The sequence below is a fragment of the Rattus norvegicus genome, chromosome 9, assembly GCF_021556685.1.
Source record: "Rattus norvegicus strain SHRSP/BbbUtx chromosome 9, alternate assembly SHRSP_T2T, whole genome shotgun sequence".
Lineage (NCBI taxonomy): Eukaryota > Metazoa > Chordata > Mammalia > Rodentia > Muridae > Rattus > Rattus norvegicus.
The window spans coordinates 60494336-60521400 of NC_141542.1; the positions used below are offsets into that span (position 1 = coordinate 60494336).

Sequence of the window (27065 nt, forward strand, 5' to 3'; positions counted from 1 at the left end):
AAGTTTCTGGAACAGAAATAAAAACTTTTCTTTTGTTCCCCCCGTAGTTAGGCTTCCAGAATATGGCACAGCCCAGGGGCAGTGTCAGACCTGATCAAGGCTCGCCCTTAGCGGGCTGATGGGCTGAGTCTTACTGACCAGGTCACTTTGCTCTCCTGTGGGCTGCGAAATAGAGGACAACACGAGTTCTTACCCTCTGCAATGGATATTCCCAGGACAACTCTCAGTTCAGTGCCAAGGTTAATACAAAGTGATAGGCACTGGTATCTGACCTAATGCCCGAGGCAGATATCGCCAGCCTGGGGGTGAGGGAGTAAAGGGCTGGCTGTATCGCCTGTGTCAAGTACAGACACAGGCACAGATGCCACAGCACACAGGCTCCACCCCTGTCCTACAGTAAATTAAATGTCAGCAAATAATTGCTAAGAGGTTGCCATATTAGGGCACAGACAGAGGTAAAATGGAGATGGGAGCTGCAGATTCTTGGACTATGACATTTCTCTTAAGGGGCTGGAACACAGCAGATCTGGGGGCCTATGGGGTGCAGGTGCCACCCCAGGGATACAGAGTGAGGAAGGTACCAAAGCCAGTAGAAGGTGAATCATAAATGATGTGTTTTACAGCTCAGTCCAAAACCCATCAGGACAGCTCTGAGGAAAGGGGCTCAAGGAATCACCCTATGGAACCCAAACACTGCACTCTGGGACAAAGGCTCGCTCGGTCCCACAGAAGTCTCTCACTGGGATGCCAAGTTTATCCTCACCTTTCAACAAGTGGACACGGTACAAGTCAGACTTCTGGAGCAGCCTGCGGAGTTTGGCCTGTGTCTCGGTGGCTTCTACATCCTTGCCTCCAGTGGGTACCCTCTGCCGAAGCACTTCCTCCAGGTAGAGGAGGGCAAGGTGGGTGTGGTACTCTTCTTTCTGTGGGAATCAGGGATGCACCAGACAGTGTTTACATGAGGGAGGCAGATTCTCGAATACAGTGGACAGGATACCCTCAGGGACTGGAGACCTCCCAGGAACCCCAACACAGAGGGATATTATAGTCTGTACTGCTATAGCTCGGATGCTAAATGTGTTCCCAAAGCCCATGTGTTCAAAGTCCCCATGGGACAGCTACTGGGGGTGGGGGTGGAGCCTGGGAGGGATGTGGTCAATGGGAAGGAGGGGGACCCTACCCTGCCCTCTTGACTTTCTGGATACAACACTGCCTTTTTCTGCTAAGAAACCTAATAAAAAAGAATGGGACAATCTGTCACAGACTGAAAAACTGTGGGGTAAACTCCTCTGCTCTTCACAAGTTAATTGCCTCGGATATTTTGTCACAATGATGGAAAGATGATTAACGCATGTCAGGGACACCCGGGAGAAAAAGGCTTTAGGTATTCTGTAAATGACACAGCTTCTCCCATTCCCTGTGAGGACAATAACAAAGCGAGGAGGAAGGCGGAGTAGAGATGAGTCTCGAGGTAGAGCATCTACTTCTGCTCCCTCCGGGTCTCTGTCACTAAGGCTCACACGGCCTCGAATAATCAACAGGCAGACTGAGTGACCAGGGAGTGAGACCTGCCCCAAAAGTGACAGTCAGGTTCCCTCTCCTAGGCTGTCAGTGACACCGCAGCCACAGACCTTCTGTTAGGCTGTGTGCTCACCTGCAATCTCCTGTCGATAACGAGATGTTCCAGATACTTAACCAGGGCTTTAGGGTATTTCTTAAGGCAACTAATAATGTCGTCTGGATTAAAACTAGTTTGCTGCTGCTCGTCCAAAGGTCTCTTGGTGAAAACCTGAACTCCAACCTGCAGAAAGAGCAGCAATTCAGTTTCTTGGTCTTTCTTTTGGTCACTTAACAGTCATGTTTTGGCTACAACCATCATGCAGGATGCACTGATAAGCAGGTACAACTTCTCATATGTCACACTTATCTCAAAAATATGGAGGAAAAAATGGTCCAGCAAGAAAGACCAAACAAAGCGTATGCCACGGACAGGAAAGAGGCACTAAGCAACCCTCCCCACACACTGCCGGGATTTCTTTTAAGATGGCTGGAAACTAACAAGTGGAGCAGTCACTGGTAACAGACTTTGACAGCCATGCAACAAATGCTGGCACTATTAAGATGATCCCAAATAGAGGCTGTTTCTTGCAAAGATCAAGTGAGAAAATCCAGAAAGTATGAAAACTCACAGTGTGCTCTCGGCTCTCTGAACGCTGTCTGACTAGTAGATTATTTACTGTGCTGGGCTAATCTGCCTTCTGAGCGTGTAGTCCCTGACAGCTTCCAGGCTGCCTTCTGATCGATGCCTGCCATGCGGAGCCTCCGGATCAGTTGTGCCATTACACCTTGTTGGGTTCTCCCTGCACTGACATGTGTACTGTTGCTTGCTCACATGTGTGTATGCACACATGCTCACATACCCTGTGAACCCCAAACATGAGACCCGTAACACAGCTACAGGTTGGACTGTTTCTTGGTTCTGCTTGCCTACATGACCTTGAAAGAATCTGTTAACCCCATCTGTGAACCACGACCTCCAAGAGATGACAGAGGTCACGTGGAGGGACACCACGTGACACACAGAATAATTCTGTGTGTTTGGCTGAGATAACTCTGTAAATGGAAAGGACCCAAACCTTTCAATGACACTGTATCTGCACTGTAGGAACATGTGCAGGTACATTCTGTAGGTATATGCCCAGACATAAAAGATGAATGCAAGGGCCAGGGAGCAGGCTTAGGAGGCAAAGTCCTTCCTGCTAACTTGACTATTTGAGTTCAATCCCTGAGATACATGCAGTGGAAAGTGAGAACCTTAACTGTCTTCTGACTGCCACACATACAGTATGGCATATGTATATACATGTATGTGCACAAACACACACAAATAAATACATAAATGCAGTTTTAAATGTTTCAGTATGAGAGGAATAGGGACTCTGACCTAGCTCAGGAAGTGGGATGGATAACAGGAGTCTGCCCTGCTCTGTCCTACCCTGCATTAGGTCTGATCTTATCTCTACCAAGGAAGCCAAGGAAATGGATCTGCTATGCCTGCTGCCTTAGTCCTGGTAACTTGTGGAGCCTCCTTAAGGTCTCTGTCCCGCTGTCCTGAGCATGCTGCCTGGCTCTAGAGCAAGGGTTCTCAACCTGTAGTTCGGGACCCCTTTGGGAGTTGCCTATCAGATATCATGGATATCTGATATTTAATATTATGATTCATAACAGTAGCAAAGTTACAGTTGGGAAGTAGCAATGTAATAATTTTATGGTTGGGGGTCAACCACAACATGAAGAACTGTATTAAAGGATCACAGCATTAGGAAAGTTGAGAACCGCTGCTGTAGAGCCAAGAGCCCACAGCGGCTTTTACTGTTGTCCTCTCTCAGCCTCCAAGATGAGCCAGGTCATGTTCATGACACTTGACACCTCCATGTCCACAGCCTCTCAGAAGCAGAAGAGGACGGTGTGGCCCAGATCTGAGCCACCTCTTGCAAAAGGCCAGTCTGTGTAGAGTAAGAACCTGTACCCATCCCAGAGAACAAAATGCAGACTTCTGTTCCCTGGCAAGTGAAGGGGGAACTGCAGGAGTGTTCTCAGAATACCAGGGGCATGAGAGGGCTCTGCAGGGAGAGGCTTCTGCAGAAACCTCAGCACAGCAGACTACATTTTGCTTATGCTCAAAGGAAGGCAATAAAAGGGGCACAGAGTAAAACAGGGGGAGAACGAATGCAGCTTTTTTCTCTTCCACCTAAAGCTGGGGGGAGCTTTGGTGTCAGATTTCTAGCAGCCATTCCTAAGAGGATCCATTTATGAAACACGAACCTCCTGGCTTTTCTGCAACAGCCAGTCAGCATGGGTCCACACCAGCTCTTGGTCTAGGCAGTAGGTAAGAAAATCAACGATGTATTCATACAGGTCTGAGCGTGTGGAGTCCTGGATGTCCCCATTCACAATGTTCACCCACAACTGAAAGGAAATAAAACAAAACCATGCATAGAGCTAGAACATTATGTATCTTGCAGAATTCGCTTAGAAAATGCTTGTTTTCTTACTTGATTTCTCATAATTTTCAGAACACACAGGATGAACTGTCCCCACATGAAAATCTATAATTTGAGCATTCACAAGCATGTTGACAGTACAACCTGGATTTTGGGCTTTCAACTGGACAGCTGACTGGGGAGGCTCTAGCTTCCTATGCTACTTCAAAATCTGAAAAACTCTAAAATCTAAAACAATTTGGGCCCTGAGCATTTTGAATAAAGAATGATATAGTACAGAAAGCTATAAATTCTATAATTTTTTGAGAAATAAATCTGAAAACCGAAATGTGCCAAATCTGAATTTTCAAAATTTGAGATGATGCTAAATGTGGAAAATTCCAAACCATCCAACTTGATTTTGAGCACAGACTTATAAAAATTATTTTCATGCTATTTGTGCAAGACAAATTTAGCTTATGCTTGGGTCTTATGTCCAAGACATCTCCCTTTGTACATGCAAATACTTCAAAATCTAAATCTTCAATGCTGTGGCGACCCCCAACTAAAGCTAACAAGGATGCTCAGTGCGGTCCTTCTTTCTTCAGAACGGAATTCACCAGCTACATAATCGAATCAAAGTCCACCGAAAAGTGTCGATGTTTTAATGGAGTTTGCACCACTTGCCCCATGTTATTCAAGTATGCGAATCTTTCTCCATAGCTGTGCTAATAGTATTATAACACACACACACACACACACACACACACACACACGCACGCACGCACGCACACACACACACACACACACACACACACACACACACACACACACACACAGTCATTCTAAAGATGCCACTGCTATGTCTTAAAAAATAGACATTTTGTTTGCAATGTCCGCGTCTGCTCTTGGCCTTGAGGCTTGTGTTGATGGAAGCTCATTTTCCTGCTTTCTTCACTCTTTATGCCTTTGTGATGCTTTAGCAAAGAGGCTGCAGACTAAACTCACAAAGGCATGGCCAAAGTCAGGGAGGAGCTGGTATTACACAAAAGGCTTACAAGAAAGCTAGCACCCAATGAAGTCTGAGAGGTAACAGGGCCAAGGGGAGCCCATCCCCCCAGGGTGTGAGAAGGCACGAAGATCAATGGGAAGCTGTGAGGTGCAGGCCAAGAGACAAGGCTACAAATCAATGCCATTCAATGCAGGCCCAGCATCCCTGCTGGCCTTCACATCAGCTGCTCCAGTAGGGCAGGCAGGAGCATGAACTTGATCAGCATTGGCTCTTCCTGGTGCTGGAGGGGAGGCAACTGCCCAGCTTACTAGCCACAGTTGCTGTTATTAACAGTAGAAATTATAACGCAATTGTTACCTGCTGCCCTGAGTTTCTAAGGTGACATCACATGCCTGCTGGCTCAGCAAAAATATCACATTCAAGCTAATTCAAGCTAATTTCGTGAAAGTAGAGAAAAGAAGTGGATGTTAGCACTTAAAAAGGGTGGTAGGGAGACGGGGGCAGAGGGAAGCTAGATGTAGGTTACTAAAATACAGTTAGAGAATTAATCCCTAGTGTTCTGTGGCTCACTGGGGTGAATAAAAGCACTAAAACAGATGAGCTCTAAGCTCCCCAGGACAGAGAGACAGTGAACATCTAAGATCACTTTCTACTGTACACATGTGTCAAATGGTACGCTGAGTCCAAGAAAAGTGTACAGTTACTATGTGACAGCTGATTTTCTAAATATATGCTTATGTGTATGTATGCACCCATGTGTGCATATGCTATATGTGCCCATGAGGGCCAGAAGAGGGGGCCAATCCCTAGAATCATAACCTGCAGTTATGAGGTTGTGAGTCACCCAATACCGGTGGAGGAATGGACTGGAGTAGAGCAGCAACCGCTCTTAGCTCCAGGTCCCCTTTTAATTCTTTAAAATGAAATCAACCTTGTTTTCATTTCTTCAATTTTCCCAAACTCAATCTTGATAATGTTATTTAAAGAGAATTAAAGACATCACTTCTTGGTCTTTTTGTCAAGAACAAGTATGGGGACTTAAAGTGAACACTCCCCATAGAGTTCACCTTTGAAAACTATTATTTTTGTTCTCTGCAGAAAAGACCAGATCAGGCAAAAGTGGTTTCTATGGATTAATGGGTTTTTAAAAAGCAACACAAAAATTATAGTTTATTGGCCCTAAATATGTTAAACATGGGAGCCTGTATGCCTCGGTATACATGTGGCGCCTGAGAACAACTTTCAAAAGTTGGTTACAAGGCTCGGGGGCAGGGTGTCGAGCCTCGCACAGCTGCCGCTTTCACGGCCCGAGTGGCGAGCATCCTTTGGACTCACCTGAACTGCAGAGGCGTCTTGTTTATTGTAATGATAGAGCAGCCCCAGTGCAAAGTACCTGCAGGAGAGCGGGGTGGAGATGATGAACAAGGACGCAGTGCACGTCGGGGACACGCACAGCTCGTGCTCTGCCCAGGGTCTTCCTCCAACTCAGGAGGTGGCCCTGGGAGAGACCAGGCCTCCTTACAGAGACACATCTCAAAATATTTAAGTGCTAGCTGGAACCTTCTCCCTTAAATTTCTGGGAACATTTCACAACTTTTTATAAATACAGTATCCTGAGTCACTACCATCAGGTGTCGGTGTACACTGGATTTGAAACCAAACAGGCTGAGCATCCCTAATCTGAAACCTGGAATCTGAAATCTACCGAAATGCAGTGTTCTAAGTGAGCTTGATCAACAAGATCAAGAAGGCTCAACTATTTAGACACCAGTCACTTTGGCTGTGAGTGACTCTAATGCACTATTATTACCAAGGAGCATTATCTAAGGTTGAGTCCTGGTCTGACAGCAGGGCGTTTTGAATTGCTGGACTTACTAACAAAGCTCACAGTAATTCACATTGTGCTTTCCAACATGAAGAACAAGGATAAGAGTCAATTTCTCTGAGGCCCTTTAGATCAGGAGGACATCATCATCTGAGGACCGTTTGGTACCTATTGTCACAAGAACTTCTTGTGATCTTGATTTCTCATCCAAACCCAATGCTGGCTGAGTCAGTCTCAAGGGGCCTCATGGAGTGCAAGCAGGCTAGAGTGAAAGCCTCACCACATGGGGCTAAGAACACTCACTCACTTTTTGTGCTTCTCCAGCCAGGCAGCACTGTCGGTCAGCAAGCAGGAGTTCTCAGTGACCAAGAGGTCCAGTAGGCTGTCATGGTCAGCCTCTGCATACAGCTTGAGCAAGGCCGTGTCGATGTCTTCCTTGTAGCCATTTGCTACCTCTGTGCTGCGGATTTCATTTAGGTAGCTCATGAGGAAGCGCTTGCACTTGGCCATCTTCTCCTGGTCACCTTGGGTCAGTTGGTTCAGGTCTGCGTACTCATGAAGAGGAGGGTGAGACCGGGTGAAGGAGGAGGAGGTGGGCAACAGGAAGGGGTAGAGAGAGATCAGCTCCCGGACATCCAGCTGGCTGCTTCTGCAATTACAGTGTCAAACTAAATGAAGCAAAAAGAGAGAGAGAGTACACATAGGCACACTAACAACACTGGAGGGCACACGTCAATGGGTGTGAATGTGTCCAAGCCATCATCCTAATTTTCTAGTACCAACAAAACACTACCAAACACGATTCCAAAAGGAGCAGAGGAGACAAGGGTGAGGAACATGTACAGATGACTGGCGGGTGCGACATCAAGACACCTGCACTATGAGGAAAACCCAGTGAGCCCTGGGATTCCTCAGGAAAGAACAAACTATGCCAAGAACAACGTGGCATCAATCTGTGGCATCAATCTGAGCCAGGACCAACAGCATTTTCCTGATGCTGAATTCCAAATAGATGGTTCAGTGGTGCTTGAATAAGGGACTTTACCCTAGCCTGGACTATGCTATTACTAACATTTGGCAGACAGAATCTAGGGATGAAGGCCCTACAATGTGCCAGACAGCCCTGCCCCAACACACTCACAGTAAAGAACCATCAGGCCTAAGAGTCAAGTGCCAAGGTCAAGTCAAGACACTGGGGACACCAGGAGGGTTCCCGATACAGGAAACTTCTGCTCACTGCTTAAGATGCAGGGGAACCTGTTGAAGGAAGATTCCTTTTCTGGCCAGGAGAGGCCCACACTGATGGGAGAGGTCCCTTCCAAGCTTCTGTGGCTCTTCAGCAGCACAGGCTCTCTGCTGTCCTTCAGATCCTCATTCTACTACTTAAAGGCCAAGTTTGTTAAATGGTACGAAGACAGACTGAGGACCTCCAGAAGACAGCTTTGGTCCCATACATGAACAGCGTGTGGGTTTTCTCACAGGTGCCAACCATGATGATCGAGGAGTATGGCCTCTGGCACAGTTATGGGGTGGGATCTAAGGTCAGGGCCAGTACAGGAACAAGGTCAAAGTCAATCACTGCTGTCTGAGAAGTTTCTTACCCAGACGTCTGTTCTCAGTGACACTGGGACAGAGCGGGCAGTCACCGGTGTAATGCTGTGCTGCTGAGAGACTTATAACGGAGGCATAAGAGCCTCGTCCTAACGACAGACTGGCCAGCTTCAGCTCTCACTACAGTGGGGGACTTTTCCAGGCATGAACTCATGGACATTCGCCTGGTATCTTAGGCTGACCAGAGCATGTGCTGGCAGCACCTATGCTGTGAGGGTCAAGGCCATGACACTGTCAGGACAAAACTGGATTTGCGGAGGTGCGAATGAGCATGGGGTCTACTTAAACTGAGGACTGACCGTCTTTATAGGACCAGACAGTGGCAGCACCTGGACTGGCATAGATAAAAGTATTGCTGGGAGCCACTCCTCAGGAAATGGCTTCTTCCCTCGGAGACCTGTTCCCTATTCCCCATTTTTGTGAAAGAGGAGGACGTTAAACCTACTGGGTATTTCAGCACATTCTTGATCATCATCCTCAATCATTCAGCAATCATTCTCAAGGAAGGGCAGAGGAAGCCTACCAGAGAGCATCCCCTGGGATGTACAGGGTCTGCACAGAGCTTCCTATATGTGTTGTTTGTTAGGAAGCTTGAGACCACAGAATGCTCTAGTGGGGCACTGCTCTTTAAAGACAAAGATCCTATTAGGTGCAAACTCATTTCCCCAGAAGATGCTGAGCAGGTCTACGAGTAACCATGGTGAGGAACACGCTGGTGAGAGTGAAGAGCAGACAGGGTAAATGTGACGCTGACGGTGTGACAGAGATGGGTAAGGAAAACCAAGAGTGAGAGACACTGTGAGAATGCAGATGAGCAAGAGAAAAGGAGAGACAACAGAGAAAAGGGAGGCCTGTGATGGCCCACAGGAGAATCAGCCAGAATGGCAGGTGTGTCTTCCTAAAGACAGATTCACTTCCTGAGTGTGCCAACCGGGCACATACCACCTTTAAAATCTATATATGATTCAAAGTTTTTATAGGTCTTCCCAAAAGTCAATGCTTTCTGTAAACTTGGCTTCCAGTGAAATCTCTGGAAAGGAGGTAGCAAGAATAAATATTCCTCAGAATCCACACATAACCATCCCACTTAGGAACACTACTGTCCAGGCTTGGCAGCCTTGCCACCTTCAAGGACTCTCCTCAGCCTGTCAACTCAGGAGTTGGGACAGTGGGCAGACCAGGAACTATCTTGAAAGGTGTGAACAAGCAGCCCTTATCATTCCTACCCGTATCTCCATCTAGCCGTGCCATAATTCTCCCTTGAAACTGCACAGATGACGGAGGTTCCCAGGAGGGAGGACACTGAGTGACATCCTGCTACCAACATTTCAAATTACCTGAAGAGCTCTTTTGCTTCCAGGAACTGGAGTTGCGCAAACTGTATAAAGCCTGCCTGCTGCAGAATCCTCCTGTACATTACCTGCAAGGAAATAAGAATCACTCATCTCCTGGAGACACGTTAAGCCATCACCAGATGTCATCCACACTCCAACTTACAGCATTCCACAGAGATAAGAAGTTACTTGTTAAAAAATACCTTTTATCCTTCAGTATGCAGTTATCCCTCAGAAGTGGGAAGGCACTAGTTCCAGGGACCCACAGATTTCAACATAGGCCAAAGTCCTTTATATAAAATAGCATTTGTATCCCTTAGAATCTATGCACATCATCCTACATGCTTTAAGTCAAATCTAGATTACCCGTAATATCTAGCAGTATGTAAGTCTAATATAAACAGTTCTTATATTGTGTCGTTTATGGAATAATGTCCAAGAAAACAGTCTATATACTTTCAGCACAAATGCAATCTTCTTGTGGTATTTGAGGTGGAGCCCAGAACCTCATGCATGCAGAGAAGTGCTCTACTGAGTAGAGGAACTGAACACACACACACACACACACACACACACACACACACACACACACACACATGTATGTGCACATGCACATAAAATATACATATGCACACACATGTATATGTGCACATACACATATACACATACAATATACATATGCACACACATACATGCATCACATGTATATGTCCACACACACACAGAGCTTCATAGGTTTGACATGAACCCTTGATGTATTGCTTCGCCCCTGTGCTCAATCCACCAGGCTTCTGTGACTGCTTCAGCCTCTCGTTGCTCAGGTGGAGATCAATGACCTCAGGGGCTGTGGCTTGTTCCTCTACTCCTCTGAAAGTGACTTTGCAGGAATATTCTCAGAACATCCCTCACACACAAAGCTGGTCGAACATAAGTACTACATAGGTGCATGGGCCTCCCTTACACACAAAGCTGGTCAAACGTAAGTATTATACAGATATATGGACTTCTTAGCCAAAGCTAAGGTAGTACTGTGTGCCCTATCTCCTGGAGACACTTGCTCACATTAATAACAGACTGTCTAAAGTTCTTAGAGTAAATTGCCACCTAGCCTGTACATGGACCACAGAAATCCAACTTCACTTGTCTGCAGGATTCTTCCATTCTTGTAACATCCAACAATAACAACACATATACACACTTGGTCTGGAGAGATGGCTCAGTGGTTAAGAGTATTGGCTGCTCTTCCAGAGGTCCTGGTTTCAATTCCTGGCACCAACATGACAGCTTACAATTGTCTGTAACTCCAGTTCCAGGGGATCTGACACCTCACACAGACACACATGCAGGCAGAAAAACAATGTACATTAAAAAAAATTGGGGGAAAGAAAGGCTAGGTGGTGGTGGTGCACACCTTTAATCTCAGAAATCAGGGGCAGAGGTAGGCACATCTGGTTCAAAGCCAGACTGGTCTACAAAGTTCCAGGAGAGCTAGGGTTACACAGAGAAAACCTGTCTCAAAAAAGGACACTTCAGGAAAGTTTGCTCTTTCCTCCCATTGGCTACTGCCCATTTCTGAGCTCTGGTAAGGTTTGTCTGAAATGGTTTCTGGACACATCTTATTGCTTGTTTTCACATATGGTAACACCATCACCCTGCCACCCTGTTTTCCAACTGAAGATGGTTTGTACTGCTTTTCAGTGTGTGTGTGTGTGTGTGTGTGTGTGTGTGTGTGTGTGTGTGAATTCATTTGGATTGCTGGGCATCAAACAGAAGTTCTTGTGTACGCTAGGCAAGTGTTCTGCTACTGAGCTATGCCCTGGTTCACAGTGGTTTTAAGGCGCTGTCCAAGCATAGCAGCAGTTCCTCAGGGCACTGACTTTAGCACTGTTTAAACTGCTTATCTGCCTCTTCTTTATCTGCCTCTATCTTTCGTCTCTAAAAACTGCCATCTGACCCAACGACTGGACTTACTACACCACCTTGAAACAATAAGCAGAATGTGGAGCCCTTCTGCCCAATATACAGTTCTATTTCTAGAAGTAGAAATAATATGGACCAAGTTTGTGGCAGAAAGATTAAAAGGATCTGTCAATCATAAGGAAATTCTTAGGTATATCCAGGACGGTACAGAGAAATTAGTGACAGCAGCATCTTTATGAGGCTACCAGACTCAAATGCCACCCTTGTGTCACCCTGTCTCCCCCACACTCCTCTCCAACCCCAGAGGGAGGCAGAACCACTACCTTCACAAGTCTCCATTACAAAGTTACTCCCAAATTCATGTTAACAGAATTTGGAGGTGCAGTGTGTGGGATGCAGTTAGGGCTGGTCATGAAGGCAGGGTCCCTAGGATGATGGCACTGGTAGCCCTCTTGACAGAAGATGAGACCAGAGCCAGCACACTTACACTCACTGTATGTGATGGCTTGGGCTTGACAGGTATGTGCTGGATACAGGCTTTACAGGGGCAACCTGAGCTGTAGAAGATGTGTCCAGAAAAGAGGATGGGACCAGTCAATGAAGCACTTCACCTGGGCAATGATGCATCTTTTGAAATCTTGGCATGTGCATGAGTCTGCACACACACACACACACACACACACACACACACACACACACACACACACACACACGGCTGTTTGCATAGCTCAAGGAAAATAACGCCCACATAACAAGAGAGTTGAATTTGCAGCATGACAGGAGAAGGCAAGGATCAAATGCAAAGGAACAGACCCCCACCCTACCCCGCAGGAGGAGCCGGAGGCTGGACAGCAAGGGAATTCATGTGATTTCATCAAGGACTGGCTATGACGTCTGCTCTTGTCAAACAGAGCAGAGGTGGGAAAAAGCAAACTAAGAAAATGCTGAATAGCTTGAGTGCTGTGCACTTGGTGCTTGTAGAAGGACAGGGTACCCCTTTAGCAGCAACTGACGCAATGCCATGGCTGCCCACTGCCCAGGCAGCTCCTCTTCACTCGGCCTGCACTCTGTGGACAAGGGAGGTGATGAAAGTGCCTACCAGCACTCAGGAGCTTTGTGCCTTTGAGTTTGCTGCCCCCTGCTGCATGCTCATAGGTCAGTATCACTTCAGCAAGTAAGAACTCTGTTTACAGAGACCTCTCCTTCCAAATCCCCAAACTGCGGAGGACGCACACGCATGCGCTAATCATTCACCTGCAGAAGTGACTGACTACTGTTTGCTCTACGAGGCAACTTGCATCCAAACATATCTTTCCTGCCATAGCAATGAATCATGGGTAAAATCTGACTGCTTGGTTCAGATGATACTAGAAATGGCTACATACCACCATCCTTTTAGTTGTTTGTTGTTCTTTTTGCAGCACTAGGGACTGGACCTCACCCACGCTAGGCAAGGGCATGTCACGTTTTACTTTGAGACAGGGGTATCCTAAATCCCCAGGTTGGCATTGAATCCACTCTGTACCTCAAGTAGGCCTTACCTCAGGCTTCAGAGTAAATAGCTTTACAGGTCTCAGCCTCCAGGTTCCGCTAACATGTTTTAACACTCTCAAATAAGTAGTGCCCTTAATGACACCTGATCAAATAAGAATTTTAGAAATGTAACTGATTTTGGTTGATTGCATTTACTATATAAATAATGTTTAAAGTTAACATTTCTCCTGTGCGCTGTGTGTTTTCTCCTGGCCAGGTACAGTGGTCTGTGCCTGTGGTTCCTGTACTTGGAAGACGGAGTTTGCAAGGGAATGAGGCGGCTGGGCTCCTGCAGTGAGAGGTACTTCATCTGCGCTGTGGGCAAAGCACTGCCTGCAGATGATTTAAAAACAACGGATGTATTTGGGGGCAGCCTTTTGACACTCTGACATGGTAACGTGTGGTCTACACGTTTGGATTTATACAAAATGGATTTATAAATGTTCATTTATAGCTATCCTGGATGCAAGCGGCCCCTGCTGTCTACGGAGAGAACATGCATCCAAACTAATTTAACCCCACCTCAACAAACACATACTCTAAAATTAGAGACCAGTTGGCCTGACCTAACTGCTGTTTATTAAGAACCATGTTCATAGCTATTCTGAGGTGGTAACTGAAGAAGGGAGTTGATTTCAAATAGAGCCTAGAGTACCAAGGGAGGAACGAACAAGTTGACCTTCCCAGAGTTAGCTGTGCAATCTTAGTTGAGGCATTTGGTTGTTCTGAAATTTGCTTCCTTACCTACAGAACATGAGATATGTTGAAAATCATTACAGGATGGGCACAAAAGTCCTGCACACGGTCTTCTGTAGAGGGAGCCCAGTGAGTGTGGCTAAACCTGAATGCCTGTGTTTACAGGCATGCTTTCTTGGGACCAGTAATTACCAACCTGAAACTTCTCTTTTGGAATGTTCCTTCGGGCTCCTTTTGCCAAGACTAAAGCCTCTTCCACTCTCCGGTTTGCTAATAGATCCTGTATTTGTTTTTCCAGAGGTAATGGAACCAAGATGTAAACTCCTTTACTTGTGGCAACAATCACTCTTCCTGAGGGAAGAAAAGAAAAAACATTAACCTTGTTGGAAGGGAAAAGCATTGCCTCCCTCAATGCACGACTGCTTTCCTCACACTGGGCCCTTATCTGATCTGCTAATCATTCCCACCGGCTTTTCCAATACCATTCCAAACAAGATTATGGTATGATGCCTTCCTTTCCTTCTGCCCACACTGACAACTGCTGGGAAGGGTAAACTTTAATATCACATTGCGAGAGGATAAAATGTGCTCTTTACCCCTTTTCTATGTGACACTCCCCACTGATTTAGAAACCCGTGAAGAGACATGCGACGCAGAGTGCAATGAAGTTACAGAGCTCCATCATGGCACGTCATCAAAACCTCACTGAATCTTTTCCTTCTTAAGTTGGTCTGCATAAAGATTTTAATGGACTACGAGATAGTATTTCTCGTTTCCCTTCCATCCATATACCACCTAGGCTGCCCACTTACTGGTTTCCCTACCATCCTGCCAGCTGTCCTTGTCCACTACTGTAGTCCTTGTATCCAAGCCTTAACAGCAGCAGTTCTCAACCTGTGGGCTGACCCCTTTGGGGGTTGAACGACCTTTTCATGGGGTTGCCTAAGACCATCAGAAAACAGATACTTACGTCACAATTTACAACGGTAGCAAAATTACAGATATGAAGTAGTAACGAAAATAATTTTATGGTTGAGGTGTCACCACAACTTGAAACTGTATGTATTACAGGGTCACGGCATAGGAAGGTGGAGAACCACCGCTCTACAGAAGTCAGTCTGTGAAAGGGTCAGGACTGCAGTCCACACGAGCTCTTCCACTGAGCTTTTGAATTAAACGCCGGTCCCTCTCTTAACTCAGCAGTCCCTCTTCACAGGAAGTAGTAACTTATTTCTTCTATCTCCTGCATCCCAGTGAAAGTTGTTTCCCTTGTTTTCTGTCAGTGTCTGGCCTCTGCTTGAAGTTACTCTTCCAAGGAGTCTCTGCTCTCACATAAGATAGGTCTCCTCCAGGTCTACAACCCCACACTAGTCTGAACCACTCAATTTTCAAAGTCTTGTAGCCTGAATACACAGTCACCCCCCTATGTCTGCAGATTACATGTCTGCAGATTACATGTCTGCAGATTACATGCCTGCAGATTACATGTCTGCAGATTACATGTCTGCAGCTTCTGAATCTGTAGGTTCAACCCACCAGGAACCAAGACTATCTGGGAAAGAGATGACTGTGTCTGTAACTGCACATGAGATTATTTTCATTGTCATAGTTCTCCAAACAATAAATGAAGTAACAAATACTCAAATAGTTTGCATGTGGCTTTAAGTAACTTAGAGATGATTTAAAACCAACCAGAACATGTTTGTAGGTTCTAAGCTAATACTAAGCCAAATCATAAAAGGGAAATCCACGTACTTCACTATTCAAGAGGGATAATGCAACCTGTTCATGTGTGTACCAATGGACGACTATAATTCACATGTCAGTACCTAACTGGATCTGACCCACGTCATTGTCGGTTCTACCTTTCTTACTAAGGTTATATATACCCCCAGCATCTCAGATACCAGGAAGGCACTGTTCAGAGAACAAAGGGATCCTTAAATGGCAAGTACAAGGTATTATTTAGATTTATAAAATACTCAAAGCCACTCTTTGGACAAGTTGGGGACATGAGTATTGGCCAGTATGGTGGTAAGAAAATGGCCTCCATAGGCTCATAGGGAGTTGCGCTATTAGGAGGTGAGGCCTTGTTGGGGGAAGTGCGTCTGTCCCTGAGGGGTGCGCTCTGAGGTCTCAGAAGCTCAAAGCAATGTCTCAGTATCCCTTCCTGCTGCCTGCTGATTCAGATGTAGAGCTCTCAGCTCCTTCTCTAGTACCATGTCTGCCTGCACACTGTCATACTTTCTGCCATGACCATAATTGACTGAACCTCTGAAACCACAGCCCAGCTTCAATTAAATGCTTTTCTTTATAAAAGTTGCCGTGGTCACGGCATTTCTTTAACTAAGGCAGTGGGCTAGCAGACGGTGCTAAAGAACAAACATTAACATTCTCAGCTATGAATGTTCTTAGGAGATTTGTGTTCAAACAGGTCAGTATCAGTGATACAATGCCCACCATTTATCTATGAACCATGCTGCAAACACACCAAGGCTTTCGATCTGGATGAAGGGAATGTGTGGTTCATTCTGTCTCTCATTCGATTTCTCGGAACATTTGAAAATGTTCAAAATGGAATAGAGAGGAAGTGGAATTTGTGCATATTACACTTAGGCTACTTGTCAACTGTGCCTAACCACACTGCAGCCTCAATGCCTCCACCTTCCACACACACCAAGGACCTGCCTGTGGGACCTCTTGCTCAGAAACACCCTTTTCCCTGCTAGAAGGCTCTGCATACACCTGCTTGGCTGACTCCTATCCATCCTTAAATGGCACCCCTAGGACACCCTCCGATATGTCCAGCCAAGTCCTAAACCACTGTGGTTCTTTACTGAAATGCCTATTACACCCTTAACCTCGCTGTCCCTGAAGCATAGAAACTGCACTACACGGATTATTTTTTCCTTTTCAAAGGTTTATTTCTCTTATTTTTGTGTGTGAGTGTTTTTGTGTGCTCGTGCATGCATTTGTGCATGTGTGGGGTGCACATACACAGCTGTGAGCACCCTGGTACTGGGAATCGAACCCGGGTCCTCTGCAAGAGCAGTGAGGGCACTTAACAACACTAAGCCATTTCTCCAGTTCTTTAATGCATCTTCTCTCAGCATAAGGCCCAGCTCCTAATGGGTCCCCGATAACATTTACTGTAGAAAGATCACAGAAGGTTTGGAATGAAAATGTTAAGATTTCTATTTCAACAGGTACCTTCAAAGTCCTGCAGGATGTGACCCTCCTTAAAAGGCAGGGTCTGTTTCTGCTGCTGATCCAGCATGCTGTGAACTGTGATGAATTCGTCATCAAGCGCTATGACATAGGGGAAGCAAACAGCTGCCCCGATTACATTTTCTGACCAGTGCACAGGGGCACGCTGGGAGATCCCGGCCACGGTGGCAAACATGCCTAGAAAATAAAAAGGAGGTGTCTTCAAGTAACTGTCAGATATTTTTTGCCATCGAAGTGAATGGGTGAAAAGTAACTCTCTTTCAATCTCCTGCAGGCTTGCAGTGTAGAATGGACAGAATATATTCCTGTACAAAGACCCACCCATGACTTTATCACGGGAGAGAACTACCGTATTCAGAGTGCATAGCATATCTGCTTCTAATTACGAACGATATTTTAAGATGTTTCCTTTGAACTTACATGCCCGTTTATAAATGACATGTCCCCACACAGGAGAAAGAAAGCAGCTAAGGAAGCCTGACACACTTTCTTTCATATCCACTCCTCCACGAGCTTGCCTCTGTGCTTCAGCTCTTCCTTTTTCACACCTTTGGTCGACATATTTACTGAGCACCTGCCATGTACCAGACACTCTACTATGTGAAGCTGGCTAAGCTTAGAGTTGAGGTCTGAGCATTAATTATTGGTCTTCCCACTTTATCACTGAGAACATGTATAAAGTATAAGAATACATATGCTATAATACAGAAAACTGGTTTCCTGATTCAAGACAGACAACTGCTATGAAGCCTTTGTCCGTAATAAGCTTGTGACGGTTATGCACACTGTACATAAGGCACTGATATTAGGGAATACTGAGATGAATATTTTGACTCAGAAGTGTCAATCCATTTTAACTTTAACCTTTGAAAGCATCACACTGTTGTTTCCAAATGATTGGCTATCACTGAAGCAATCAATGGCTTCTGTTATAATGCAGGGTGGGAGGGGAGGTAGGTATAAGATGAGGGACCAAGAGCCCCATTGCTTTGGGTCTCTGCCTGGGTAGCACGCCCTAGCAGGAGCAGGAAGCAGGACCATGTTATCTGCCTCATGAACCAGGAAGCAAACCCACTGAAATGGGGAGGGAGGAACCTAACCTTTGTCAAGACCCACCCTAAGGACTTCTCTCCAGATTCCACCTGCCTAGAGCAGCGGTTCTCAACTTGTGGGTTGCTGAAGGACCATTAGAATGGGCCAAAGACCCCTGGAAAACAGATATTTACATTATGACTCATAACAGCAGCAAACTTAGAGTTATGAAGTAGCAACAAGATAATTTTATGGTTGGGGGTCTTCACGACATGAGGATCTAAATTAAGGGTCACAGCATTAGAAAGGCTGAGAGCCACTGTACTAGGCTGAGAGCCACCATTTTCCAGTGGCCACCCTAGAGACTAAGACTCTAACACAGGGACCCTCTTAAGGACAGGCATCCTGATCACAGCAAATAGTAACACCAAGTATACAAAACAGCATTGAAAACACTGAGGAAGTGAAGCACAGCTGTGAATGGAGAAGCTGGGGAGGTGAGTACTACCAACGGAAGTCAGCCAGAGAGGCCAAAAGGGAGAAGAAGGCTGAATGTGATGCTGCCTCCACCACGCCGTGAGATAAATACAAATGGGCAAGGGATGAGCATGGAGCCACCCCAGGAATTCTGCTGAATTCTGGGTCAAACAGCTATGCCCCGAGCAACGCGGCCCCGTGATAGCATGGAGACCCTCAACACTGTAAGTCAGAATCACTTCACTTACCTCCTCAAGAGAATCACACAGTACTGAGGCTCTGGCTAATGGTTCTGACATAAAGAGGGCAGAAACCAGGTGTCACAGACCACGGCTTCTGCAGTTTCACTGGAATGAAGAACTAGAGCCCTAACTGCCAAATGAGGTCAAGTCACGCTAGGGAAAAAAAAACCCTAGGAAGAGGGGCACAAGATTGACTGTTGCTAAGGTGTCCCAGCTAGCTCTCTTCTTTCAGGAAGTGATGAAGTCTGTTGCTTTTACACTACTGAAGGAGCCTAAATGTGGTCAGCATGCAACCTAAGAGATTGGAAAGGGCACACCAACTTTTAAGACCACTCTTTTTGGGTCACATCCCTTCTAGGTTCAGGCCCACTTGTGATCTAAGCCCAGATAACATGAAAAGCAACTGCATAATTTTCCTTGTCTGAGAAACACCATCAAGGGAGACAATCAAAAGTAGTATAAAAAACTTCCTTACGAAAGGTCATGCATGATCTCTTATGACAAGAGTGGTCCACAAGCAACATGCAGAGAGAAAGGCAGAATCAAAAATAAAATAGGGGGGCTGGAGAGATGGCTCAGTGGTTAAGAGCACTAACTGCTCTTCCAGAGGTCCTGAGTTCAAATCCCAGCAACCACATGGTGGCTCACAACCATCTGTAATGAGATCTGATGCCCTCTTCTGGTGTGTCTAAGGACAGCTACAGTGTATATATAATAAATCTTAAAAAAATAAAAATAAAAATAAAATAAAATAGGTGTCGTGCTGAAATGTGCACTTATCTTGATAGTAATTTGTTTAAACTTAATTTCTGGAGCCATGTAATGATGCTATTTATAGAACCTATATCTACATACGGTATACATAAGAGACCTCACACTATTCTATTTGCTTATAACTGTATTCATTACAAGCAAAATGACTCTTAGGTAGGTTGGTTCAATACATATGATATCATACAGTTGAGACGTAGTAAACTTGGGGGTAAACACACCCAAAATATGACTATGCTTTCCCTTTAATATAACACCATGACCAAGAGAGGAACATGGGTCTCCAATGGTGTCCCTGTGAAGCCTTCATAACCAGAGCAGCTAGGGCTGCACTAGAGGACGGGTGGCATGAAATGGGAATTCCAGACACAGATCCAGTGTATCATAAAGTTAGTGTCTATCAAAGGCTGCCACCAAAAGCAGCAACGAGAAGGGTTCTGCCAACAGTTTGTGGCCATAGTAGACAGTCATATAAAAAAATAGCAATTAAAATTAGTTCTTTATGTGGTAAGACAGGAGACCACATAGGTAACATCAGAAAATACAAATAACTTTGTCTGTAACCTGGTAGACAGGGAAGTCTCCTAATTACAACTCAGAATCATAAAGTAAAAACTCAAAAAGAGTAGATACATTGGATTACATGGGACTTTATAAGAGGAGATTCTACAAGGCAAAAACTAGGAAGAACTACTGGAAAGGCAGATATGTCCGTGTCTCAAGTATACAAAGGACACTAGGCAAGGCTAGTGATGACAGAGGCTTGGGGAGGGGAGAGGGAATTCAGTGAATGATAGAACATGTGCTTGGCAGAAATGAAGCCAAGTTCAATCATTGGCACGATAAATAAACAAAAAATAAGCCACCCACCCAACCAGCCTGAAAGCATACAGAATAGGTGAGCCCAGTAGCCTAAACAGGCACAAGGACTCCTAAACATAAGGAAGTCTCAGCCTGCCCCAGAGAATGTGCTACACTGCCAAGGACCAAGTCTGGGGGGAAAGCACTGGCCATTTGTCTCAGAGGAATATAAATAACCCTACCAAGAGAGACATGGAAATACCCGGCACATATGCATATATGCTTTCCATAGGAAAGAAAACATTTAGGGCAAAGGACGTTGGAACCAAGCATTTTCTTCTTCTATCAAGCCATGAACAGACATGAAAGAGTCTTGAATACATAGTCAGGTAAAAGCAACCACACTGAAAAGCTACATGTTATATGATTCCAATACATTCCAAGACCAACTATGAAGACAGTACAAGGTTAGTGGCTGCCAGGAGATGGGATGGGGGTTCATGGTGACTAGGTCAAGCCTAGGGACTTTTAAAGCAGTGAAAGCACTCTGTATGCATGGTAGTGGTTACAAGTTACTGTACACTTGGGCAAACCTGTCAAATGGTCATCACCAAGAATGAGCCCTAATGTGAATCCTGACTCTCTTTATTAATGAGGTGTTAATCAAGTTCACTGACTATATCTGAAAAACCACTCTGGTAGAAAATGGTAACCCCACAGTCACAATGGGATTTCAGCACACATTGGTCATGAAGACATATTATGCCATAGCCACTCATTTCCAATGCTGCCAGGCACTCATGATTACAGCCATGTGCCATATATCATTTGGTCTACAGCAAAGGCATGTGAATGCCATGTCCCCTAGTGAGACTGTCATATTAACTGACCAACAGATACTCCAATGATTGTACAATGACAGAAGCACCTAATGGTATATTTCTTAGGACCATGTCAGTAAGTGACATATGTCACTGTGGAACCCACACCCTCCCACTGCAAAAGGCCTAAAACAGCAGGCAGAATGCAGGTGCCATGAGCAGCAACTCCCCAGATGTCCTTACCCAAGCCTCCTGGGCCAGCCAGCAAGAACTCCTGTCTGCCTATCCTCTTGACGATGGGTGGCTTCTCCTCACTGCAGTAGGGAAACAGGTCCTGGGAAAAGCCTGTGCTGTAGTTCAGGATGATGTATTGTGTGGTCAAGGCCAGGCACAAAAAGTAGCCATCCACAGCCACAGCAAGAGGCTGCTCTGTGGTGGACACCTCCTTGACAATCTGTACTCGGTCCTCGTACACCAGAAACATTTGGACGGTCCTGCGCTTCACAGAGATGATGCACACCTCCACACAGAAAGGGTCCCCATTCACAGGGTTCTCGTTCACTGCAAATGTTGTAGCCCCTTTGATGCGGGCTCCTGAGGGGACTGGCTCCAGGTTCAGCATGTTAACCAGGGTTATAGAGTTGTCACAGAGCACCAGCAGCCTATTAAGAGCTGAGGCTGCACACAGCTCGTTCACAGGTTTCTTGAAGCCCAGGTGTCTATGTAGCTGTTTGGTGGCAATGAATGTAGCTGTCCCTGTAGGCATGGCCTTCTCCTCCAGCAGGAAGTGGTAAATGAAGCAGTCGTTGGTGCCAACATAGAGATTCCTGCCACAGCACTCCACACACTCAATGCTGATGTGGTCTCTGTCGCCCATCAGCAGCTCCCGTTCCACTGCAGAGACCAAGGTGAAGGCCTTGATGTTCATCATGTCTACTGCGTAATCTGTGGGAAGATAGGTAGAGAGTTTCAATCTTACAGGAAGAGGGAAGAAACAGAAACAAGAAGCTGTGAGAGATACACTGATTCCCCATCCATCATTTCAACTGAAGAATCTGACACTGTTAGAAAACAGAAAGAACAGAGTTCCCATGACCAGCTGTGCTGGGAAAGAGTACACATGTGTGCTTAGGATGACTTGACCCTCCACCCATTCCCAACAGAGCTGAAAGTCCCAAAGAATTTTCTCCATGTTCCTGGGAGACATCACACACACACGCACACGCACACGCACACGCACACGCACACACGCACACGCACGCACGCACGCACACACACACATACACACACGCACACACACGCACACACACGCACACGCACACACACACGCACACACACGCACACGCACACACACACACATACACACACACGCACACACACGCACACACACGCACACGCACGCACGCACACACACACGCACGCGCACACAATGTGAGGGATACACTTCTGAAAGAGGCAGTAGGAGCCTCATCAAGCTTCTTTAGTGTCTACATCTGCTTGTATGTGTGTTCAAGAGAGTGGTGGAAACTATGCTCTGAACCCCTCTGTGCGCCTCTCTATGAGGCATGCTCTGGCGTCACACTTGTCTCTAGAATAAGCACATTCACGCTGAGTAGCAAAGATCTGCCTCAGTCTCTGATCTTCCAGGTGGTGAGATGAACTAACTGTTCAGTGGATTTGTGAGTAAGTCACCGGTGTGGCAGTCACTGGATAGCCTCACTGGAAGAAAAGCACTCTGGGCTTCCTAAGGTCTCCTCTGACAAGGACTCCGGTTTCACAGTCTACAGATGCAGAAGCCTGTAGAAGGCTTCTCAGGGGTAGAAAGGCAGTTTTCAAGCACAACTTCTAACTCCTGTGAGGGGCAGGAGATCAGCAGATTTAGAGGGAACGTGAAGGCTAATAGATGTGACAGAGACCATACACAGGCCAACACAAGAGAGCTGCCTTCATCACTTTTCGCTACCCAGAGATAGAATAGGATCTCTTTATGAGAAATTAATTCCAGTTTTTTGATACATTACTCTGAAGGTTGAAAGTTAGTTCCTTCAGGGAAAGTGAGGAGTTGAGTTCCAAAATATCTCTAATGTCTTTCCATTCAAAGATTCTATGTCAGTTTTGAGCACCCCCTCCTCTACTAAGTCAATGGCATGTATTTTGCATCAGACTGTGACTCCTTTCCCTGAGCCCAAAAGCCCAAAAGGGAGAACTGTGTGGGGGAATACCTACCAATTGATTTCTATCATGCAAACTCAAGTTGGAATGTCTCTCCCCAGGTCATGAGTTTAAGCTTCATCTTCCTTGGTGTGGTAATGAAAGGTAAAATGACCTTGAGACCAAGGCTTGAGTGTAAGGACCTTAGGTATGGGCTTAGTGCCCTTCACAAAGAGGGCCAAGAGCTGTGTGTCCCTCGTAATGAAGTAGCACAAGGAACCTCTAGGAAGACAGACTCTAACCAGAAAGTGTGAGCAATACAGCCCCATTGCTTACACATCACCCAGGCTACAGCACTATGCTGTAGAAAGACAAAAACACTTAGCTTTTCCAGTCTGGGTCAGCATATCTGTAAAGTAAATGTAGAAACAGCAGCCCCGATTTCACAAAACTGAGGTAAATTAAATCTGCGGGTATAGTGTTTACTACCTAGCACGTAGCTCTGAAGCTCTTCATTTCACCGAGATGACTAAGTCCTCCCTTTGTGATGAGCTCTGCTGCTCTCAGCCACTCAATCTGCTTTACTTCCTAACCAGGGCTCCAAGAAAGGCAATGCTACCATGCTCTGCTCTCAGACATGGCTATCTCACCAACCTGCACTGAAGGACAGAGGAAAACAAACAAGAATTGCTGGTGTGATAACACTCCGAAGGGCAGAAGTGGACTACCACAAGTTCAGTGCCAGCCAGGGCTACACAGTACGACCTTGTCTCATAAAATAAAATACAAGAGTAGGGGAGGGTAAAGGGAAAGAAGGAGGTGAGGCTTCTTACTTCTGGCCCTGATGCAGGCCAGCAATCCCAGTGGCTGGGATAAGGAGGGAAGGTCACACACCTGGGCTGCCTACCTGTCTCTAAACCACAGGACTTCCCAGAGCCCCAGGACAGCTAGAACCCATACAGACCTCTGCAAGTAATTTCTGGGAACACAACTTTCTCTCTTCTTTAAAACAACACCATCTATTTGTGAAGACCAAACAGAATCACCAGAACCACCTAGACAACCTTCCCACTTAAATGCTAATGAGTAAACCAGAGATACTGAAATGTAGGCTTGGAGACACCTAAGCCTGCAATAACACAAAATAACACAAAATATGTCTTTTTTCATTGGTTGATCAATCAGGGCCGTCTTTTGAAATGGCAGGATAGAATGATTCTGCCATTTAAAATATGAGTTGTATCTCATGCCTTTTGGAAAGAAGAGAGAAACAAGCTTTGGGCACCTACAATCACACCCCTCTTATTTAATGTCATAAAGCAAGTTCTATATAATTCTAGTCTCCGTCTTCCCTCAGCATAGAGATAAACTATACACATTTGTGGTGAAGAATATCATACGTCAAATGCTTCCTGTTTAGTGAAGGGGGTGAGTAAGGAAGAGAGGAGGGAGACAAAACTGTACGGCAAGAACATGTCTATTTAAAAAAAAAACAAAAACAAAAACTTAATTCTATGGCACTTAAAAACAAATGCAGTACTGTCTCATGATCTGCCAGCTCAAGTCTTGCTGATGACATGTTTTCTAGTCGATATCTTTATTTTTTTTAAAGATTTATTTATTTTATTTATATGAGTGCACTGTAGCTGTTTTCAGACACACCAGAAGAGGGCATCAGATCTCATTACAGATGGTTGTGAGCCACCATGTGGTTGCTGGGATTTGAACTCAGGACCTCTGGAAGAGCAGTCAGTGCTCTTAACCACTGAGCCATTTCTCCAGCCCTAGTTGATATCTTTAAATTAAAAAAAAAAAAATTCAGAGGGCTGGAGAGGTGGTTAAGAGCACTGGCTGCTCCTCCAGAGGAGCCGGGTTCAATTCTCAGCACCCTCACGGCAGCTCACAACCATCTACAGCTCTAGATCCAGGGAGTCGGATGCCTTCTGGGTTTTCTGAGCAACAGGCCTCACATGGTAATAGACATATAGCAAAATAATATTAATAAGTGTTTTTCAATTAAAAACCTGCTCTTTTCTCTCCGTGCTGCAGTTTGAGACAGGGTCTCTCACAGCACAGGTTAGTCTTAACCCCAAGCCACCTCCTTCATTCCCAAGTACTGTGAATATTAGGCATATGTCACCACAGCTGCTAAGTGCCTTCTCTTTTAATTAAGCAATGGTAAATACATGGGAACTAGAAAAATATTGCCTAAAGGCTAAAATAAAGGTCTTTGTATTTGCTTTTTACATCACTTTTTTAAAACTAGTTTTTCGAGAACTTCATACACTGTGTTCTCTACCCACTGAGTTAACTTTGGGTCCTTATTTATTTATTTTACCCATCGAGTAAAATTTGTGCTACCCATATAGTCTTGGATGTGTGTGGCCTTCCAGTGGCCTGTGGCCTACTTACCACTGTAAAAACTCAAACACACACACACACACACACACACACACACACACACACACACACACACACACTGACCTAGCCTATAAGGAGGCAACAATGCTGCTATTAGACACCAACGGGCTAACACACACATTTATATATAAACATATATAAATGTTTATATATATTTGAGCTATAGAACATGAAGATATCTAGCTGGTATTGACCAGGAAGCTTCATTCCTATTGGCTGGCTTTCATAGTGTTACTTTAATGCAATGTAACAATCTTAATCACTATTCTCTACCAACTTGAGATTATGCATCTTGTCTTTGAAAGATATTGGCACTAATGATTAAATGTGTCCTCGAAAATGTCCATGTAGGATCAGAGGAATGATCACAAGGTAAAGTTGCTTGTTGTCAAGCCCAGGGACCCGAGTTGGATCCCCAGACCTGACATGGTGGAAGGAGAAAATCATCTCCCCTCAAGCTGTCCTCTGATCTCTACATGCACACTGCAGCAGCATGGCCTTCTCCATAAACATAAGATTTTAAAAAGAAAAGCTAACGTCTTCTTGACTTGGAGACAACAGTTGTGTGGGTTTCTCAGGCCTTGCTTCTCTCTCCTCATGGCCTACAGCCAAGATCGGCAGCTCAGATATGAGGTAGGTTATGAACTACAGAGCACTGGCTATGCTTTGATTTCACGGACACTGCTTCCCAAAGCAAGCACAGGGTTCTCTATGTAAATTCTGTTAAACATTTAAGAATCACATAATACAAATTCTGTGTAAAAAAATTATTCTGAGAATTAATTTTATGAAGCCGATATAAAGCACATCTCTAATGCTATAGCCCACTAGTGCTTTCCTCCAAAAGGGAAATTAGGTCATTCTTTTAAAAAAGCTAAGCATGCCCTTTAGCACCTGAGTCAACCAATCGACAAACACTTAAATTAACATGTGGCTACGTTAGAGTACTCTATTGGCAGTCTGTTTACAGGAAGGTCCATAAGATAGTAATATCTGTTGATTTAACTTTCCATGCCTACAAACTAAAAAAGAAAAATGTCTTTAATAGTTGCATAAAATATCAATTGAAATTCAATATTTATGTATTTCAAAAGCTTGCAGAATACTATTCTACTACCTAAAACAAAAAAAAAAACCCAATAGCCTAAGTTTTAAAACATGTATTTTATTTGTTAATTATATGTGCATCTCTCTCTCTCTCTCTCTC

At 45.1% G+C, this 27065-nt stretch overlaps 1 protein-coding gene across 6 annotated transcripts in view; it reads right to left on the bottom strand.

Moving 5' to 3' along the window:
• The window catches only part of Tgfbrap1 (transforming growth factor, beta receptor associated protein 1), a 50233-nt gene that overhangs the window by 5353 nt on the left and 17815 nt on the right, over positions 1–27065 (bottom strand). For all 6 annotated transcript variants that reach the window (XM_087565249.1, NM_001106907.2, XM_087565247.1 and 3 more), the window contains 9 exon segments: positions 21530–22231; positions 17125–17319; positions 14111–14265; positions 9769–9851; positions 7128–7469; positions 6331–6388; positions 3826–3969; positions 1655–1801; positions 764–923 (listed from right to left, as the gene is read on the bottom strand). In XM_087565249.1, coding sequence (XP_087421375.1) covers positions 764–923; positions 1655–1801; positions 3826–3969; positions 6331–6388; positions 7128–7469; positions 9769–9851; positions 14111–14265; positions 17125–17319; positions 21530–22217 — 1972 coding nt within the window. In that variant the 5' untranslated portion in view covers positions 22218–22231.